The sequence below is a fragment of the Panthera tigris genome, chromosome D2 (assembly GCF_018350195.1).
Source record: "Panthera tigris isolate Pti1 chromosome D2, P.tigris_Pti1_mat1.1, whole genome shotgun sequence".
NCBI lineage: Eukaryota > Metazoa > Chordata > Mammalia > Carnivora > Felidae > Panthera > Panthera tigris.
The window spans coordinates 58,804,371-58,824,416 of NC_056670.1; the positions used below are offsets into that span (position 1 = coordinate 58,804,371).

The window sequence follows — 20,046 nt, forward strand, 5'->3', positions numbered from 1 at the left end:
GGGCTGGGACTGGGGTCTGACACCCAGGTTCCAGCTCTGCAGCCTGTCTCCCAGGGTGAGGGGCTGTAGTCAGACCAAAGGAAGAACTCAGAAACGTCTTGTTTATTTGTGTTTGTGACCAAGTGGCCCCTCCCCACACCCAGGTTTATGGCCTCGTTTTCACTTGTATATTTTTCCACACTGTAAATTTCTTGTACAAACCCAAAGAAACAAATTAAAAATTTTTCTGTTTGTAAAAAAAGACGAGTGTGCTAGAGAGAGTTGATGGGAACTTCTTTGACCCCGACTCCCACCTCTTTCTGACCCCTCGTGGAGGTCTTGGGGAGAGAAAGGGTGATGGGGGATGGACAAATCCAGTGGAAAGTGTGAGATCCTAGCGGACCACCACATGAAGCGGTCTCCCAGGATTTGAGAAACTAGAAAAGCTTTCCATCCTATCCCTTGCACAGAACACTGCTTGGGGCTGGGGGACGGATGCAGTGACCCCTCCGGGCCCTGAGAGTCCATGTTCCTCAGTGCTTGGGGGCATTAAAGGGGGCCTCATGAGAAAGGGCCCGCCAGTCCCAAGCTCCAGACCTTGGCTTTCTCCCAACCTCTCCCAGTCGTGGGAGGTTGGGGGCAGTGCGCGGGTGACACAGCCTACCCCGCAGCACCTTGTCCTTGACACCAAGTTTATCTGGAAAGGGCAGAGCCTTAGTGACAGCGGGGGAGGGAAGAAAGTGGGGAGGTCTGCGCCAGCGGTGTGGAGCTCTGGGAGGAGGCAAGTCGAGGAGGAGTGAGAGGTTCCTGAATCCCGAGAGGAGGGGAGGAGGGGAGGTCTGGGAGGCAGCAGGAGGATCTGAGGTCAGTGGGAAGAGTCCCGGCATAGGTGGAGAGAGTCTGGGGTTAGTATCGGGAGTCCGGAGGGGTTGGAGAAGGGACTGGGCTCGCGGTCCGCTGGAGGAGACTGGCATCAGTGGGAGGGATCTGGGAATCGGTGGGAAGAGCATCTATGGGAGGTTCTGGGAGGCAGTGGGAAGGAATGAGTACCAGGAGGGGGTCAGCGGGCAGGGGAATGGTCAGCAGGAAGGCACTGATCGGCGAGGGCTGACGACTCGGGGGGTAAGGGTTGTGGGCTGGGCCCAGGGACCCTGACCACAAGCTCCATGGGCTCCCGAGCCTTGTTTCGATAAGCTCGGCGGATGGTATCTACTGCTCGCTGGTGGGTCACCTGCTCCAGGCTCTCTCCATCCACTGCCACAAGCTCGAAGCCAGCCTGGGATGGGAGTGGGAAAATCACAGCCCTCCCTTCTCAGGTCAGCCCAACACCCAACCTCTCACCTCCACCAGCGAGGACACTCCTCCCCATCTGGGTGGAGGGGATGGACAATGGGACTTTTGTGCCTGGAGCGGTCGGGGGCAGGGTGAGACACAGACAATGGCCCTTTGTCCCTTGGGGCTAGGGGTGGAACAGGATGGGCCACCCTCAGGCCCAGGCTGGCATGAGGGGACAGATTTTTCCCTAGGCTTGGTCATCGTGCAGTCCTGACCCCCCTGCACCCAAGCCGCCTCCCATGGCCTGGTCTAAACCTGTCTGGCTGGAAGATGAGCATGTTCTAGCCCCACTCCCGCCAGAATTCAGCTCTGGGCCTCAGGAGTGGGCCTGGGTGCTCTTCACCCACCTGCAGGGCCCCACTGACGAAGGCAGCCCCCCCAGGGAAGATCTTTTCTATCTTCACCATGGGCTGCACCTTGGACTCAATGCCCCCAGAAATGCTGATGCCTGGCGAGAGAGAAGCAGTGGGTGAACGCGCAGCCACCCCCCTCCACCCAGAGCTCCCAGGAGAAACCCAGGACCCCAACAGCAAGTCCGGGCCCGGACTTCTCCCTAATCCCCATATTCTATTATTACTCAGTCCTCAACTCCAAAAATCGTCTACTCCCACCTCCGCAATCTACCCCCATACCCCAATCTTTTCTTAAGCCCAAGCCCCCTAGTTATAGCCCAAAACCGAGCCCACAGACCCCACCAAACCCAAGAGCCCCACCTGCCAGGCCCAGGCCCACCTGGACTCACCCAAGGACTGCTTCATCTTGGACAACGTGACTGTCCTCAGCTCCCCGCCAGGGGCCTTCGCGGCTGTCTCCTCGGCTGTCCCACCAGTTCCATTCTCAGAGGGGCCTTGGTGGCCTCCCGCCTTGGCTGCCTGCCCATCCAGAGGTCGAGGCAGAGGTGGCCTGGCCTTCCGAGGCTTGTGGTAGCGCCCGTTGGCCACGCTCTGGGTGGAGATAGGTGCTGGAGACGGGGAGCGCCTGCGTCCTGGGGACTTGCCTCGGCCCCGGCTGCGGCTGTGGCTGCGGCTGCGGCTCCGGGCAGGGCCCTGGACCTGGCTCTGCTGCGGGTCCTCCAGGGTCGGGGGTTCTGTCAGCAGCCAGTTAGGCCTTGGGGGCCTGGGAGCCACGGGGGGTGGTTGCGGAGGGGGGGTGCGGGTGCTTCGGTGTGGGGTGAAGGCATCTACTGGCACGTCTTGGAGAGGGGGGATCCCTTTATGAGGGTGGCAGGGAGCAGGGGCCCCCAGGGAGAGCTGGAGGCCCCCCAGCCGCTCCCTCAGTTCCCCATCATCTTCCTCCTCTGAGAAGCCGTTCACAGGCAGCAGATAGAAACCTCCACGGCTATCTGGGGAAGAGGGCCGAGGTCAGGCAGGCTGCCCCTCCTTGCCCTTGCTGGTGCCAGGCCCCAGTCCTTGCCTTTGCTGGGGTAGGGCCTGGGGGACCCAGGCGTGGGTTTGCTTGGGCCCTGCGGCAGCTTTGCCACAGTGAGGGACACTGCCCGGGTTCTGTTGGAATAGTATTTTCATACTTTCCATCGCGATATGTGTCGTAGAAAAAATATCGCTCGCACACCACACTGGCAATTTCTCGGAGATTATTGCAGAGAGTGAGACTAGATTTCAAAAGTGAGTGGGTCTAAAACCAATTATTAAGGAAATAATAGTGTGGGTGGTGAGTAGAGACGATAAAAATGGTTCCGGTGGACAAGGGACTTCCTTCAGGGAACCAGACAAACTTCTGAAGCCTGGATACCCTACACGGGGGCAGGGGCAGAAGGCCCCTTTTCCCTTCCCTAATACCCCAGCTGTGTGCCCCCTCCCCAGGCTCTGGGACTCTTGACTGACCAGGCACGGGCGTGACGAGGTGACGCTTGGGAGGTGCGTCTTGCTGGGCTGGTCTCAAGGCAGGAGGCCACACTGGTGGGAGAGGAGATCCGGTCAGAGACGGGGGGCCCAGCGGGGGACACGGCTGGTCATCTCTGCCCCCTGTCCCCTGGGAGACTCCACTCCCATCCCCACCCGGGGCTTAGGGTCTACAGGTCCCACCCTCTCCCCACCGCCCAGCTGCTGACCTGCCCGGCTCTTAAGGGCCTCAAAAGCCTCCAGCTCCACGGGCATCACCATGCTGTCAAAGCGGCCCAGGTCCGTGGGGGCCACCACACTCCTGGGGAGGGCAAGAGATAGGGGGTGGGCAGGGGCACAGTTCTGGAGGTAGGGGGAGTTATTAGAGGTCCCCTTTCTGCCCCCCAGCCCTCCCCACACCCTCCGCCCCACCTGATGTCCCTCAGTAGCAGCAACTTTGCGGGCCTGTCCAGAATGGCCAGCAGGGGCCTGACCAGGTCCTCCACACCGCCCTCGTGCACATACTGCAGAGAGAGACCCAGAGGTCAGATAGCAGCACGGCCATCCAGAGGCGGGGGGGGGGGGGGGGGGGCGCTGCTTGAGCATGTGGGTTTCCCCACGTTTAGGAAGGCTTCTCCCCAACCCCGGGGTTTTCACAGGACGGTCTTACGTTGGTGACTAGGTGGAAGCCTGCGATAATAACAGACCTATAATAGCAGCAACAACAATGACAGCTTTGGAGCAAGCACTTTTTTAAGCCTTTTACATATGATCTCTCATTGAGCAACCCTGAGAGATGACATTAATTATCCTCGTTTTACCGGTGCGGAAACTGAGGCTCAGAGACGAGGACTTTGCCCACGGCCACACAGGTAAGGAAGTGTGAAGAGGGACTGGAACCTGAGAAGTCTGGCCCTTGCCTGCTCTGGTGCCGGAAAAGGATGTGTAGGCAGCGGGCTCTCTTCCCCACCCCCACCTCCCAGGCAGAAGGAAGGAATTTGAGCCAAACACTAGGCCGCGGGCCTGGGAGGCCCAGCATATGTCTGCACATAGACCTACCAATTAGGCTTTGTTCAGGGCTGGAATGGGGACCTTAGGGAAGGGGCGGCTCGACAGAAAGCCTACCCAGTCAGTACCCGGGGGGGTGGGGAGGGCTGGGGGGAGGCCCTTCTGCCTGGCACTGCCCGGATGCCACCAGCCACACCCCACTAACGCAGACAAACTGGTAAACCGAACGCTGGGAGCCACCCTGCTTGGATGGCACACCGCCCCCTGGTGGTGAAAGGGAGACACGTACTGATTCAGGGAGACGCACGCACAGCGTCCTGGACAGGGATAGACAGAGACACAACACAGCAAGCCCTGGTGGTCAGAGTGAGACGTTCAGAAACACCCGGAAATAAGTTGTCAGCCACGGGGCCCTAAACCACACACAGACTTACAGGGACTCAGACAAACACGTATCAAAAATACAACCCCACATGTCGGGAGAGGGATACATACAATTGCACAGAACCAGTCACATACATACACACTTCAAGTCCACCAACCTGCATTCAGCACCTACTACGGGCCTGGCCCTGCACTGGGCAGTGGGGGCACAAGGAAGATGACCCTGTTCCAGCTCCTTCAGAAGCCAGTCTGGTGGTGGGAACAAGGGGCAGGATGAGCCACGTGCCCCAGTGAATTCCAAACCACTGGCAATGAGGCAGAGGGAGTCTCAGAGGAGGGTGGCAAGACCGGAGTTGGCTTCTTGGAGGAGGCGGCATTGACGCTGAGCCCTTTTGGTCTGTTTGTTGGCTTCCATTTACACTTACTCTTAAGGACGAATGCAGGGAACAACATGCAAGTCGGGAGGAAGGCGCTCCAAGGGAGACGTGGCATAACGGGCAGAGAGAAGTTTAACTTAGCCGCGGGGTACATGAAGGGCCTCCGTGTAGGCCGCGCACGTCGTGACTCCCAGAGGCAGTGCTCTGGAGTTGTGCAGTTCATCACCTGTACACCCCTATGTAGTGGCCAGCAGAAGATAATGACGTGGTGATGTGGTGACCATGGGAGAGCTGAGGTTAGTGGTTGGGGAGTCAAATCGGGGAAGGCCTTGAATGTGAGCATAAGGAACTCTATTCCGTCAAAGGTAAGAGGTTGCAAGGGGGTCTGGGGAGTGTAAAGTGATCAAAGAGGTGACTTATAAAGCCTGGTCTGGTGGCTGTGGAGAGACAGCTCAGAGGAGAGAGAGGGGAGGCCCGGTGATCTGAGTCACTGGGGGAGATTTACTAATCATTCTGGCCAGAGCTCTACCCCAGAGGGCCTGATCTCTTGGTGAGGGTGTCGTGCGGGTCAAGTTTGGGTGGTGTGCAGGTGCTGTGGGGGTGCAGTGAGAGGTGGTCCTGGTTTGGACAGGGTGGGAGGAACAGAGGGATGATGGAGAAGGACCTGACCAAAGAAACGGACACATCACGCCACCTAATGGCCGGAGCCCGGAATTGCAAGCTCACGGCGGCCGGGGCGCGCCACCCCACTTAGCGCTCAGAGTGGAGCAGGCTGATATTTACGGAGTTTAGCCCAGAGAACCTTAGTTTCCCCCCAACACGCACCCCATCTGCAGCTCTGCTGTAAACCAGACCTTGGTAAAGGGCCGCAGGAATTACTGGGCCTCAGTCTCCACGTGACCCACACGTGCCTTAGCCAGACACATACACGCTCACACACAGATCCGTCATACAGTTAGGGTGACACAAACCCAGGGACCCCACGGACACACAAATGTACACATCACACAGTCACACAACACAGCCCTACCCTGACCAGAGTGAGAGAGCTTTGGGGGGTTGGGGATCACAAACTATGCCCTGGAACCCCTCAGTTTGTCCTTGCACACAGGCTCACACGTGCACTGATGCAGGCACCTCACAGGGACCCCAGCACAGGAAACCTGGGGGTCTTTGAGGCAGAGGGATAGGGGAGGGCCCACCAATCCCCCTGGAAGGGATAACCTGTGCCTCCCACAGCCTCCCCAACATTCAGGCCGCAAGGACTGCCTCACCTCTAACTTGCACCCCGCCCTGGGGCCCTACTTCTTGTCTGAAGTAGAAGGAAACAGATGTAGATGTCGGAGGAGGCTCGGGGTGTGTGTGTGGCGGGGGGCAAAGGATAACTTACCTGGGTAACAGGGGAGGGGGTCCGGCATGAGGCTGGGCCTGTCGGCTGACCCAGGTGCAGAGGGAGGCATGTGGCAGGGAAGGCTGGGGTTGAGAGGAGGAGGAAGGCAGTGACTGCGATGTGCCCCCACTCATCACCTGTCTGGCTCCGTCTCAGCTGAAATATCACCTCCTCCAGGAGGCCCCCCCTGGACCTAATTTGTATCTCTTGGGTTATGTTCTCATGTTTTTTCCTTTCACAGTACTTCACATGATTTGCCACTACGGGTGTCTAGGTTCTAGTCATTGTAACTCCCCTTCCTGCCTGTAAGCTCAGTGTGTGTGTGTGTGTGTGTGTGTGTGACAGGAGTGACTCCTGCATTTTCTGACCACTGACCTCACGGCCTCGATCCCAGATAGCCGGAGACAGTGGCCTGAATGAACGAGGGGCTGGGTGACCGTGTGCTGGAGTTGGGGGCAGGCTGGAAGCTCACCCGGGAGCAGTGGCGGGTGACTGCCAGCACCTCGTCGTCAGTCAGCAGCCGTCGGGCCAGGTCCTGAATAAGGGGCCGTCGGCTCTCCCAGGCTTGCACCCGCTCATCCACATCAGGCAGCTGGCCAGAGGGGCTCCCAGACCTGGCAGAGAGCAGGGCCCGGCCCCTCTCCCGCTCTGTAGGGCAGGAACGAAGGTGTATGATGAAGGAGCCAGGAGACATCGAGGGGGAAGTAGGGGCCTCTCTCAATTGGGTCGGACCCCAGAACAGGTCCGTGAGAGGCCTAGGTGCCCCTGACAACATCCTGGCCTAGCCCGGATTCTCCCCTCCATGGCCTCCCATAGCAATCTGCCCACCAGTGGAGCACCAGTCCAGACCCCGTGGCCCCCATCACAGACCCCTTTACTAGTCTGTTCCTTAATGGTGTCCTAGCCCAGTGCCCTCTGGGCCCCCGAACATGCACTGTCATAGTACTCATTGGAGTTCCAGCACAGGCTTCCTCACCGCCCCCAAAATCCGTCTTTGGGGGTCCCAACCAAGCTCCCCAGTCCTCAAAAACGTACCCCAACATCTGTCTGCAGCCCTGTCTTTCCGAGTAAGCTTAGTCCAATGCTTTTAGCTGCCCTCAATACGCACCCAGTCCCCCATACTTGGCCCCAACTGAGTTTAGCCCAAAGCTTCTTAGCAGCCCCCAACATGCACCCCATCTGCAGCTCTGTCGCCAGGCCTTGTTAAAGGGATGCTGAATTACCGCGTCTCAGTCTCCACGTGACAAACTTCTGCACGGGCCCCACTGCCCCTGCCGTGAAGAAGAAGGGTTAAGCTGAAGGCCCTGGCGCCCAACCTGCAAATGGGGCTTGGGGGGCTCAGGGACGGCTGGATCACTGGCTGGGATGAAAAGCTCAGGCTGGGAGGAGGTGGAATGGGGAGGCCAGAGGCCAGGCCATGAAGGTCTTGGGGCCATGGTCAACTAGGGACTTCATTCATAGGCAGCAGAAGTCCGTGAAGGTTTGGGACCAAGAGAGGGTACAGTTTGACCTCTGCTTGTGGAGACTCATTCAGAGGCAAATATATGGGGGGAAGAACCCCGAAGAGAAGGTGGGGGGGCACCTACCTTCAAGGGACAGAGAAAAAAAGAAGAGCCTTTGGAGGAGAGAGAGGAGAGGCCAGAGGGATGGGAGAAGAATCAGGAGAGAGCAGGGCCTCAGAGGCTGTGGAAAAAGAGATGGGTTGAAGAGGTGGAAGCTGGCCTGGCCTCATTTAAAGAGTCTCTCCCGTGAGACTCTCACTTTAGCCCCCCAGGAGGGGCAGGGCCAGCTCCTACCCAACACCCACTCTCCCTCCGGAAACAGCACCCCGATTTCACCTGGGGACCCCCATTCTCGGTGCATGTACTCCAGAGTGGGCACAAGACACAGGCTGGCCCATGAGAGCACCCCCCCACCCCACCCCACAGCCATTTGTTGGGCATGTGGTCCCCGCTGGGTCAGTGAGAACCTAGGACTTCAGCCGGAACTATTTAAGAAGGTTTCTTGTCCCTGGGTTGCTAAGCAACAGTGGTCATCTTAACTCTGAGTGGGCAAAACCTACATGATAATGAAGCCAACCCAGGGGAAAATGGAACCAAAGATGAAGGGGGCAGATGTCTGATGAGAGTGTTTAAATCTTTAGACCCACTTACATCAGTAGCTGAGCCAAGCAGTGCTTTTTAAACCTAATTTGAGTTGAGTTTCTGGCCCATACAACCCCAAGCGTCTCAACTTGTCCAGTCTCTGAACCTCACCTGAGAGACGAGAGGCCCTCTCTGAGGGTCCTTGAAGCCCCTGACATAGTGGAGCCTGCCGAGGCCCTTCTGCTTGGGCCCTGCTTTAGAAATGACCTTGCTCAAGGATGGTTCTAGAGCTGGGTAGGGCCTGTGGAGCTCTGGCCAGGGGAGATGTAGCCACGTATTCGAGGAGAGGAGCCCCCTACCCACCTCAGCACCAAGGGCACAGGGATCTGACCCAAGCCCTTCAACTTCCTTGCTATGTTGTGCCTCTATCAGATTTCCTTTCTGGAAAGTGGGGAGACGAGACAGTATAACAATAACCACTACATTTTCTGAGCACCTTCCATATGCCAGACGAGGTCCTTAAGTGGTTTACATCCGTACATACACTTATTCCTCACTATTCCTAAAGAAATAGTATCATCACTCTCACTTTACTCATAAGGAAACAGGCTTACAGGGGCCAGTGGTTACTCCCAGCTCGTAATAAGCAGGGTGGGATTTAAACCCAGAGCTGCTGGATGCCAACGTGGGCCCCACCTGCGTCCACCCCATCCCATCTGACCGGCATGGCGCTTACCTTTCTCCGGGTCCAGGCGAGGGCGGGGCTTGGCCGGGGTCCCTCTGTCCAGCGTCCAGGCCTCTCTGTGCCCGTCCCCTGCCAGCCGCCCCTGCCGCCCTCCCTTGAAGAAGAGGTTCATCAGTGTCTTGGAGCGCTGCAGGGCTCCCTTCTCCCCAGGAGACCCCAACTTCTCCTTCTTCCTCTGCCTCTTCTCCTCTGCAGACATGAGGGAGCGCCCGCGGGGCTGGAGTGGTGGGCAGAAGGGAAGGCCGAGGGGCAGGGGTATGAGGAGGGACAGAGAGGAGAGAGAGTAGGGGGCAGACAGGACCTGCAGCTTTGTGGGGAGGTGGTACTGGAGGTAGGGGTGGGTGTCCTCCTCCAACTTTCCACCCTCCCCCACCCCACAGCTCTAGTTCTTCGAGGAGTCTCCAAGAGGGCTGGTGTGTGTGTGTGTGTGTGTGTGTGTGTGTGTGTAGGGTGGAAGGGATGGGTTAGGACTGGTTTGGGGCCCAAAACTGACAGGAAAACAAACTGGGGCTTGGGGGCCAGGACCAGTTTAAAATGGGGCCCAGAGCAGCATCGAAGTGTATTCTGGGGCTGCAACTGAGGTTGGGTCAAGGCCCGGGGCAAAGGGAGGTTTGGGGCCCAGGACAAGGTGCGAGGCAGGTTTGGGACTGGGAGTTTCGGAGAGAACATCAGCCACCCATCCCCCTACGTACCCCACAAGGTCAGGTGGCTCTGGGATCTTGTGATGGGGGGCCGGGGTCGGCTCAGGGCCAGCAACAGGGCAGTCTTGGGGGACTCCGAGAGTGCAGAATCGAGGCGGCGGGCAGGCCGGGGCCCATCGGAGCGGATGGCTGTGTCCCTGAGGATGACGGTGGGCCTCACGCTGCACCAGGTCTCCACGCGGCCCCCCACATCGGGCTCCGTCTGCATGGCTGTGTCCGCCCGCCCCCAGCCCGGCCCCCGACCGCCGGGCTCCTCAGGCCCCAGGCAGACATCCATGCGGTCGGAGGGCAGGGAGCCCGAGCCCTCGGCCGAGCTGTAGGGGGCACTGGAGGCATAGGAGGAGACGCTGGAGCTGCTCTCAGAGGCCGGGGACAGCTGCTGTAGCACCCCGTTGCTCACTGCAGGCAGTGGGGAAGGCGGGGGCGGCTGAGGGGAAGGCCGGGCTGCAGACCACCCTGGGCTTGGGGGTGGTCGGGGGGTGGGTAGTGTGGGGCAGCAGCCAGGGCTGGAAGCACGGGCTCCGGGGAACCGGTGCTCAGCAGTCCTGCCACTGACTTAGGCAAATCAGTTCTCCTCCACTCACCGCAGGACCCCAGAGCCAAGGGGAGCCTGGAACCAAACCTGCAGCTCCTCGGAAGGGAGCCCAGAAATGGCGCTGGGTGGTGTGAAAGTCCCAAGGAGGTTTGCTCCTCCTGCCCAACTATTCTTCAGAGACTCTGACCCACCCTTGGGCCTCAGCCCTTTCCCTCCAACCCATGGACCTGAGCCACTTACATCGGTCCAGCCAACAGTACTCAGAAACCATCTCTTTGTAGGCAGGGTACCGGCCAGTCTCCTGGGAAGAGCGCGGTGGGCATAGGAAGGCATGGGGGAGTGGGCAAGAAGGGGGTGGGTGAGAAGGGGGATGAGAAGGGGGGTAAGTGAGTAGGAGGGATGAGAAAGGGGGTGGGTGGAAGGAGGGGTGGGTGAGGGAAGACGAGAAGGGGGTGGGTGAGAAGGGATGGGGTTAAGAAGGGGGAGTGACGGGACAGGAGTAAACTTTTCAACCCCATCTCTCTCTCTCCTCCAAGTTCATCATGCTCTAGACAAACAAGCTGCTTTATTTCTCAACATGCCAAACTCCTCTGTACCTCAGAGCCTGGTACTTGCTGTTCCTTCTGCCTTGATTCTCTTCCTTCAACTCACCTTCTGGCCAGCTCCTCCCTCTTCGGGTGTCACTTCCCCAGAGAGACCTGCCCTGACCACTCTGGCTAAAAGGGCCTTCCCAAGTTACCCCTCCCACCTCTCTGTTAATTACAGTGTAGCACTCGTCACAGTTGGCCCGCATCTAGTGTGTCCGTCTCCCCCGAGGAGCAGAGACCTTGCCTGTCTTGTTCACCGTGGCAGCCCCGGTACCTGTCATAGTGGCCATCATGTAGAACATACTCGAAAATGTTCAGTGGATGAATGAGGGGCAGAGCGGGAGAGAGGAGGAGTGTTTGGGGTCATGTGAGAGGAAGGAAAGGGAGAAATGGGATGGGGGGTGGATCGTGGGATGGGAAATAAGGTTGCAGAAGGAGAGGAATGGCAGAGGAGGCCCTGAAGGGCAATGTGGGTGAAAGCTTGGGAAAGGGAAGAGAGCAGGGCAGGGGCTGGGACTGGGCACTAGCGGAGAGCGAGACGTCACCTCCTCTGGAGACAGAGTGAGAAAGACCTGATCCTCAGGCAAGTGTGAGACCCACATGAATAATGAATGCAGGTGCCTCCCCTGAAATCCAATCTCTGGCCCCAGCCCAGCCTCTTTGCCCTGTGCCCACGTCCTGCCCAAAGCCACAGCTACCACCCCACCCTCTGGGTGGGACATTTTCTCCTTTCAGCCCAGGTCCTCCACCACTCATATGAAGGGGCACTGCCCTAGGCATCTGAAGAGCAGGACTGGAGCCAGGCCCTGCTACTGACCAGCTGAGTAATGGACTGGGATTCCTGAGTTACTCTGCCTCTCTGAGCCTCAGTTTCTTCTTCTGAGAAATAGGGACGAGCGCAATGCCTGCCCTCCCTCTCCGATGGCTATGGCAAAACCATAGACTGTAGAGCGATGGGCATAATGATGTACTAGAGCGGTCAGGGAAGTCCTTCTATAGTCTGGCCTCTCCCTGATACCCACAGTCCTGCCCACCTTGATGGTCAGCATGATGTGTGTTTGGCCCTTCAGCACCTCCACGGCCTGGCTGTGGCTGATGTCGTCGAACCTGACGCCGTTGGCCGCCAGGACCTGGTCCCCCACCTTGATGCCATTCTCCTCGGCCAGCCCACCGTGGTCCACTCTGGGGTCAGACAGGAGGCGGTCTGGTCGGCTGCCTAGCCTGCCCTCTCTCACCCTAGTCCAGACTCTCCTCCCTCGGATACAGGGATGCCCCAGCCAGACTCCTTGGCTCTTCTCCCGGAGCCCCCCACCCCTCTCCAGACCCCACCCCTGACCCAGGCCCTCCTTTGGACATGTCATTGGCCAGGCCTCGCTTGTTGATCCCCGCCCACTGCATGCCCCGCCCAGCCCTCACTTGGACACATAGATGCCCAGGCCGAACTCCTTGCCCCCGCGGATGTTGAAGCCCAGACAGAAGTCGTCTGACGTGGTGTACAGGTGGACGATGCGCCGCACGCCATCCTCCGAGCCGCTGTCAGACGGCGTTGACCGGCACTTCTCCACCACCAGCCGCCGGTTCACCACATCCACCCTGGGACAACAGCAAGGGGCCCTCGACCTGGGCCCCCCATCCACCACCACCACCCCCCTCCTCCCAGCATCCTTGACAACCGCACGGGAAAGGAGAGGTTGCCTTGGGGGACTCCCCAGCCCAGGGACGTTCAGTGGGATGTAGATTTTGCCAAATTTGGAAAACGACCTGGATCTCCTCTTTTTTACGGAGCAGCTCCATCGTGCCCAGCTCCCTACAAGAGCCCTGAGGGGGAGATGCTGTTACCACCCCCAGGCTCACAGCAGAGGCCGGGCGGTGTTGGGGGCAGGGCCGCTGGCCTCTGGGATAGCAGGGTTGGGAGGAGGGCTGGGGAGAGACACGGCCGGCCTTGTCTTATTTCAAGGTCAGGCCTTGGGATCCCTGTGTTTCCGGTGCCCTGGGTGGAGGGAAGAGTAGAAGCCATACTAGTCAAGTTCCACGCAGAGCCCTGTGACCTCGGCCTCTCCTGCGGGGGGGTGGGGGGGGACTGGATGGGGAGGGGAAAAGCCAGGGCTGGGGCCAGGCGTTCTCACCACGTGGTCTTCTCTTTGGAGAATTTGATGCCCGGCACTCGGCCCATGCGCCTCACCATCATGTGCAGGCGGCTGCTGCCAGTCAGCACCTTCACGGCGCTGCCCATGGTGGTGCTCTCCAGGCTCAGCCCATTCACCTCCGTGATCTTGTCCCCCACGCACAGGCCGGCCCGCTCTGCACCAGGGGAGGGGCGTGGCTGGCAGGGGCCACTTGGGAGAAGTCCTCCAGGGTGAAGCTAAGCCTCCCGCCACCACACAAGGCTCCCTGGGGTAAAACTTCTTCCGTGAAATTGGGGATCCCCAGGTGAGGTCTGAGTAGTCCTTATGAGACTAGGGACCTGTCCATTAGCCCACTCCACCCTGGGAGGGGGCCCCATGTCCCCACTGGATCGGGCCCTCCAAAGCTGAGGACCCTTTCCTCCCATCCCTGATAAGAGCACCATCCTAAGCCAGAACCTCGCTCCTGGGAGCCCTGCTCACCTGCACTGCTCCCCTCCTCCACCTTGCTGACGAAGATGCCCAGGCCATGCTCCGAGCCGCCCCGCACACTGAAACCCAGTCTCCCTGCTGGACTCTTCTCCACCCGGACCGCATGGATGATGTCGCTCTCATCACTGTTGGCTGTGTGGTGGTGTGGGTGGGAGGGACATAGGCATGACTCCCATGTCCTTTCTGGGCACAGGTTGCGGCCTGCAAAGGCTGGGTTTCTAGGCAAAGATACCTAAAGCTCTAAGGCCTGAGGGCAGCCAATTTCTGAGTTCCCTATTGGTGGTTTTGAGGCCATGGGCCAGGGAGAGTGTGGGAATAGGCAGGACAGGACTCCACAGTAGAAGCCACTGCTCTCCTTCCCTTACATAGGTGAGTGTGTGTGCATATGTGTGTGTGCGCATGTTCGTGTGTGCAGGTGTGTGTGTGTGTTTCTAATGCTTACTCAGCTTCTCACACCCACAGGCCTGAGATAGGACAAATTCCTACAAATCCTGTCACTCTAAGGGTCAGATGGATAGAGAAGAGGTTCAAGATTCCATTCGATAGGGCAGAGTTGAGCAAATTTGGGCTCTTCAGCTTGCACAGAAATGAGTATGCTAATCTTCAAACAGTTGAAGAGCTATTCTGTGAAAGACATTGGATGTTTTTGTTTGTGTAACCCAGAGGACAGAACCAAGCCTGAGATAGAGGCTATCTATCTAAAACCTTCAGCTGTCAGACAACGGAATGAGTTTTGGAGAGATAATGAGTTCCCCATCTTTGGAGGCATACAAGCTGACCCCTGATAAATCCTTGTCTGGGATATTGTGGACGGATCCCCGAGGCTCCTTCTATCTCTTCAACTCTGTGATTCTGGAGGTAAGGGCTCTAGGAGCTACTTGACTATATGAGGAGAGAAACCCAAAACACCACTATGTTGCAGGGTTTGCCCAGAGCCCAGAGGGGTCCCCTCCATCAGTGTTGGGAAAAGTCAGAGGAGCAGGGTCCCTAGGGGCTGGAGCTGTCAGGGAAAATGATTTGGAAGCCTGAGATGAGTGGGATTTGGTTGGAGGGGGGGAGCAGAAAGGGAGGGCACTATTGAAGAAGGGGATGGAGTGAGTCCTTGAGAAGGCCTTTGGTTAGAGAAAAATAAGAAGACTGCAGAGGGAAGCTAGGTCTCAGGTGAGAAGGTGAGAAGATGAGATTTCCTCTTGAACAAGGCTTACTCTAGAGGTGTTTGTGGGGGACAAATCTGTCTCTGTCTCTCTCTCACTCTCTCTCTCTCTCTCTCTCTCTCTCTCTGTGTGTGTGATCTAAGAGAAATCAGGTTACAATACATGAGCAGAACAGCTCAGGAAGAAATCTCCAAGGGCAGCCTGTGGGCATGGATGGTGCAGGACAGAGATGTGCGATATTCTAAGGCTTCCTGGCTGATTCTGACTGTATAGGTCTCAACCCAGCCAAGGAGTCTATTGCTTTCCTGCCCCCCAGCCCTCTTTCTTCTCAGGCCCTCCCTGGGGCCTTCCTAGGGCCCTGAGCCAGAGGGATGCCACACTGGGGTTTTGAGCATAGGAGCTTGGGGACTCTGAGGATGGAAACTTCTCTACCTCCACTACCCTAGCCTGGGCCACCGACCTCTCCCTCTAGGCACTCACAGCCTCCTCACTGTCTCCCCACCTCCATTCTTGCCTCGTTTAGACCATTCTCTACAGTGGCCAGAGCCAGCTTTTACAGTAGACTGCTTATTGAGAACTTCAATGCCTGCTCCGGCTTCTAGAAGGAACTCCACAGCCCCCCCTGCCCAGTAAGGCCCTCCATGGGCTGTCCTCTGCCCACCTCCCTACCCTCACCTCTGGCCACCATCCCTAGCCTCACTGAGCTTTGGCCAAACTGACCTCCTTCCTGTTCCTCTCACGGGCCAATCATTTCAGTGTTCCCTCAATCCTTGATACTCTTGTCCAGACTTTTGTAAAGCCAGCATCCATTCTGCAGCCCCTCCTGGCTCGGACACCGCTTTCTCGGAGAAGCCTTCCTGGACTACCCTACCTAAAGAAGTCCCTTCCCTTCTTCCCAGATGGTCTCTATTAGAGCGGTTCTCAAAGCATGCTCCCCAGACCAACAGCAGCAGCGGCACCCAGGCACTTATTCAAAAAAGATGTCTACCTGGGGCACCTGGCTAGCTCTGTTGGTACGACATGCAACTCTTGGTCTTGGGGTTATGAGTTCGAGCCCCAGGTTGGGTATAGAGATCACTTCAAAATAAAGTCTTAAAACATTATATAACAACAATGTGTGTTCTTGCTCTTCGCTACAGACACAATGAATCAGAAGCTCTGGGTGTAGGACCCAGCAACTTGTCTTTTAACAAGCCCCCCCCACCCCAGGCAATTCTGATGTATTCCAAAGTTTGAGAACCGCTACTCTGTCGTGCCGTCCAAATTAGTACCTCCAAGATTCTTACCATCCTTTCTCATTATTTGCTTATTCATATATTATTTATTCATACACTGCTTATTCATATATTATTTTATTGTCTGTCTCCTTCCACTAGATTGTAAACTCAATCGTGGTAGGGACTTTGTAATTCTTTTCTGCCAATATATCTCCAATGTGTTGCTCAGCACTTGATATCTGCTAAGTCTTTTTTGAATGAGTAAAAGAATAAATGGATGAATGAGTGAATAGACCAATGAACAAGGAGAGTGAGGAGAAAGGGCTGGTTTGGATTAGAGGGTGCATTTCATTTGGGACCAGCTGAGTTTGCGGAGCTGGTGGGAACTCGTGGGGGTGATGGGGGTAGCACTTTCTCCCTTCCCACTGTCTCTCCCTTATCAGCTATTTTAGGCCTCTGGAATGGTCTGAATAGTAACAAGGGGGAGAGGTTCCAGGCTTCGGTGAATTGGGAGATGTTTGTGCTCTGGCAGAGGGGGAAGATTCTGGGCTCAGAGCTTCCCAGCCCAGACAGGGTAGGGGCTGGCAGGTCAGAGCAATGCCCCAGTCCTCCCATTGCTGGGAGACCTGCTCTCCTGGCTGCACTGGGGCTCTAGGGTGAGGTAGAAAGAGAGAGAGCAATCCTGGAACTTCTGCAAGAGGATCTTTAGCAGGACAGTGGACAGAGCTGTTACATTGTAGCTGGGCATGGTGTGCGTGGTTGTGAAGGGGAGGTAAAACATAGTTATTTTAATACAATGGGACTTACAAGGGTCCTGCCCCAGTGCCTTCCCTGTCCCCTACCATGTCTCCTAGCTCCTCTCAGGACTTCTGCTCCATGACCCGAATGACAGTGCTGACCCTCAGCAGTGCCCTACAGCTCACCTAGGGGTGAGGCCCATCATACTAGATGATGGGGGTGGGCATGCTGGGCCACTGAGGCAGGAAAGCCTGCTGCCTGAGCAACATGGCTATCCCTGCCCCAGTGGCCCAGGGAGGAGAACAGAGATGCCCAGCTGGGTCAGAGGGGAGGAAGAGGGTCTGAAAAGCCCACTCTGGGATCCAGCCAGGGGAGTTCTGCTCGCTGAGAGACAAAAGGGGAGCTGGAGACATTAATGGCATCTGGCCCGCAGAGAGCCCAACCCCGGGGCGGGGGGTCCCCATTCCCCATGGGCATTCAAGGTCCTGCCTTACTCACTAGCTCTGTGTCGCCTCACATCTGTCACTGCAGCCTGGCTGTCTCCTAATTGCATTCCCCCCCCCCCCCCGCAACTTGTACTCTTGTTTTCCACTTCCAGCCTTATCTGGGATACCTCTACCCCAGCAGCAGCTGTTCTCATTGCTCTCTCTAAGCTCTGCTACCCTGTAAATTTCTGGAAGGTGAAGATTGACCTTTATTTTTCTCTAGGTCCCCTACAGGACCTAAGCAGGGCTGGTATAGAACAGGAGTGCAATGAAACAGCATTGGGCAACTACAGAAGATTAGGTACCCCCTGATTAGGTACCAGGGCTCAGTCCTGGGACTCCCTTCCTGATCCTCAACCCTCCTCTTCTCCCCACTTTTTGGAACATTTGCTGCTCTACCTCTATTTCTTTTCTTCTGCATCTGAAATCTTTTATTATTATTATTATTATTATTATTATTATTATTTACTTATTTGTTTTTTTTATAAATTTTTTTAACGTTTATTTATTTTTGAGACAGAGAGAGACAGAGCATGAACAGGGGAGGGGCAGAGAGAGAGGGAGACACAGAATCTGAAACAGGCTCCAGGCTCTGAGTGGTCAGCACAGAGCCCGACGCGGGGCTCGAACTCACGGACCGTGAGATCATGACCTGAGCTGAAGTCGGACGCTTAACCGACCAAGCCACCCAGGCGCCCCTATTATTTACTTATTTGAAATCATCTGTACACACACTATGGGGCTTGAACTCATGACCTGAGATCAAGAGCCGCACGCTCTCCTGAATGAACTGGTCAGGGGCCTCTGCACCTGAAATCTTAAATTCTGTCTGCTCAGTTGGGCACTGACTCCTCACAGCCCCGCACTGAGCTGGTCACACAATGGGCTGGTTGATGGGATTATATCATTCTCTATCCTGCCCCCCCACCAAAGGCATACACAAAGGGATTGGAGAAAGGCAGAGCCCATAGGATGGAGGGGCCAATTCAATACCCTATCTTGCTCACTTGGGGCTAGCATACCACACACACTTTTCCGGTGCCTCCGGGCTCCTATCTCCCACCTCTGACCTCTCTACAGCCCTGCAACACTAAAGGATTGGCCTAAACATAAGGAAAGGGCTGATAAGGTAGAGTATAAGGGTAAACAGAGACCCTCCACCTCCCACATCCTTAAGACTCCCATCACTTGGGTTCCTCCACCCATATTGGCTCTGCCTCCTCCTGCTTAGTGCTGCTGTCCCTTACCCCCACCCTTAGCTCCCGGCCCAAGCTGGGCCCCGCCCCCACCTTCGATGGGAGAGTTGATGAGGATGACACGGCCCATGGGCGATGAGGCTCGGATTCCGCGGGGGGGCCCATTCAACAGCCGCTGCTGCTGCTTCCTCAGCAGGTATCGCGTTGCGGAGCCCGAGTCGCTGCCCAGGTGGCCTCGGGAGGAGAGGGAGCTCAGAGAGCCCGAGCTTAGGTCTGCAAGGCCCAGTGGGTCGAAGCCCACCGCAAAACTGTGCGCCATTGTGGCTAGACTGGGGTGGCGCCCTACAGGTCCAGAAAGAATCTGCTAGCCCTGGAGCAAAGGGCCCCGCGTGCCCCGGGCTCCATGAGCCTTCCGTGCGGGACTGGGGTCTCAGGGACTGGGAGCCCCCCACCTCCGTTGCCTCACAGCAGTGTGCGCTCCAGGCCTGCGGAGGGAGAGCAGGGGTTGGGACAAGGGTGTGAATGTTGCCCTTGCTGCCTCCCAGAACTTCCACCCCTCGCCCTGATTTGAGCTTCCTGCCCTCCCATGCCCTAGGCCCCTCCCGTCTCCCACCCCTGGCCCAGTCCAGGCACCATCGTGGATTTTCGGAGTCATTTATACAACGCCAGTGGGAACCTCTCATTCACCCCTCATTCCTGCTCTCAGCTGAGTCATCCACCCCAGTGACCAGTTCTCAGTAGAGGCTGAGAGAGTGGAGATGGGTTCTTGCGGGCCCTAGGGCTTCAAGTGGTGTGAGAGAAATAGGGGGCAGGACCAGTCACTGCACGCCTTTCCTTGTGTTTGTGGGCAGGGGGCTCATGTCTCGAGGCAGGGCGTCAGGACCTGGGACAGCTGCAGCCAATGGCCCCGGAGATTTCCCGACCGCCACAGATCCCTTGGCTCCAGGCTGCTGTCCCTCCCACCCCCTCTCCCGTCGAAAGGGGTTGCCTCAACGTCTCCCAGGCTTGCGGGGAGGACCTGCTGGCTAGAGACCCACAACAACGCGCCCCAAACCCGGAGCTAAGTCCCCCAGAGCAGCTCTGGGATTCAGAACGCAGCATCCCACCCTCGGCCCCCGCCTCTTGACCTTGGCCCCCCTCACCTGCTTGTTGGTGCGGCGGCCGCCGGCCTCGCCAGCCAGCCGGTGGGCGCGGGCGCGAGCTCTTGCAGCGTCCGGGGAACCCCGCCCACGCTCCGCCTAGCTGCTGGAACAGGGCTGGCCTACGTAGCCCCGGGCTCCCATTGGCTGCGAGGGCCGCCAGTCACTCTCTCCACCCCCTGTTTCTGGCGCTCGGGTCAGGCGTTTGTCACCTGGGCTGAGACCCCTGCAGTTCGAGTTCCGATGCCCCACCACGCCCCCACGAATTTAGGGTTTGGGTCACGCCTCGCCGCCCCCTCCCGCTACCGGCTCAGCGCAGGGGAGCCCAGAACAGCGTCTTCTCCAGGCCAAGCTAGATGCTAGGGCTCGGAATTGTCACCCCTTCGCGTCACCTGTGAGGCCTCAGTGAAGGAATGTCACCTGGGCAGTGGGGGCGTGAGCATGAGGTGGGCAGGAGCGTGGGCTGGCGCCTGGGCGTGCGGCAGGCGTGCCCTGTAAGGTGACTGGATGAGTTGTGAAGTATATGTGTGTGTGGGTGG

At 57.6% G+C, this 20,046-nt stretch overlaps 1 protein-coding gene across 6 annotated transcripts; it reads right to left on the reverse strand.

Moving 5' to 3' along the window:
- Positions 1 to 84: 84 nt before the first annotated feature.
- On the reverse strand, positions 85 to 19,552 carry PDZD7 (PDZ domain containing 7). Of its 6 annotated transcripts, XM_042960821.1 has the most exons (17): positions 19,511 to 19,552; positions 18,462 to 18,853; positions 13,570 to 13,710; positions 13,090 to 13,264; positions 12,380 to 12,556; positions 11,998 to 12,145; positions 10,617 to 10,677; positions 9,833 to 10,240; positions 9,132 to 9,329; positions 7,535 to 7,582; positions 6,784 to 6,959; positions 3,585 to 3,676; positions 3,383 to 3,474; positions 3,156 to 3,227; positions 2,057 to 2,656; positions 1,662 to 1,762; positions 85 to 1,255 (listed from the first exon to the last, which is right to left on the reverse strand). In XM_042960821.1, exons 2-17 carry the CDS (start codon positions 18,685 to 18,687, stop codon positions 1,040 to 1,042), a joined length of 2,931 nt encoding a protein of 976 aa, XP_042816755.1. In that variant the 5' UTR covers positions 18,688 to 18,853; positions 19,511 to 19,552; the 3' UTR covers positions 85 to 1,039. The 6 variants fall into 6 exon arrangements, 5 of the variants coding, with proteins under 5 accessions (XP_042816755.1, XP_042816756.1, XP_042816757.1 ...); XM_042960822.1 differs by lacking the exons at positions 85 to 1,255; positions 1,662 to 1,762 and having other exon boundaries at positions 2,533 to 2,652; XM_042960823.1 differs by lacking the exons at positions 85 to 1,255; positions 1,662 to 1,762; positions 2,057 to 2,656; positions 3,156 to 3,227 and adding an exon at positions 4,450 to 4,514 and having other exon boundaries at positions 3,386 to 3,474.
- Positions 19,553 to 20,046: the final 494 nt, after the last annotated feature.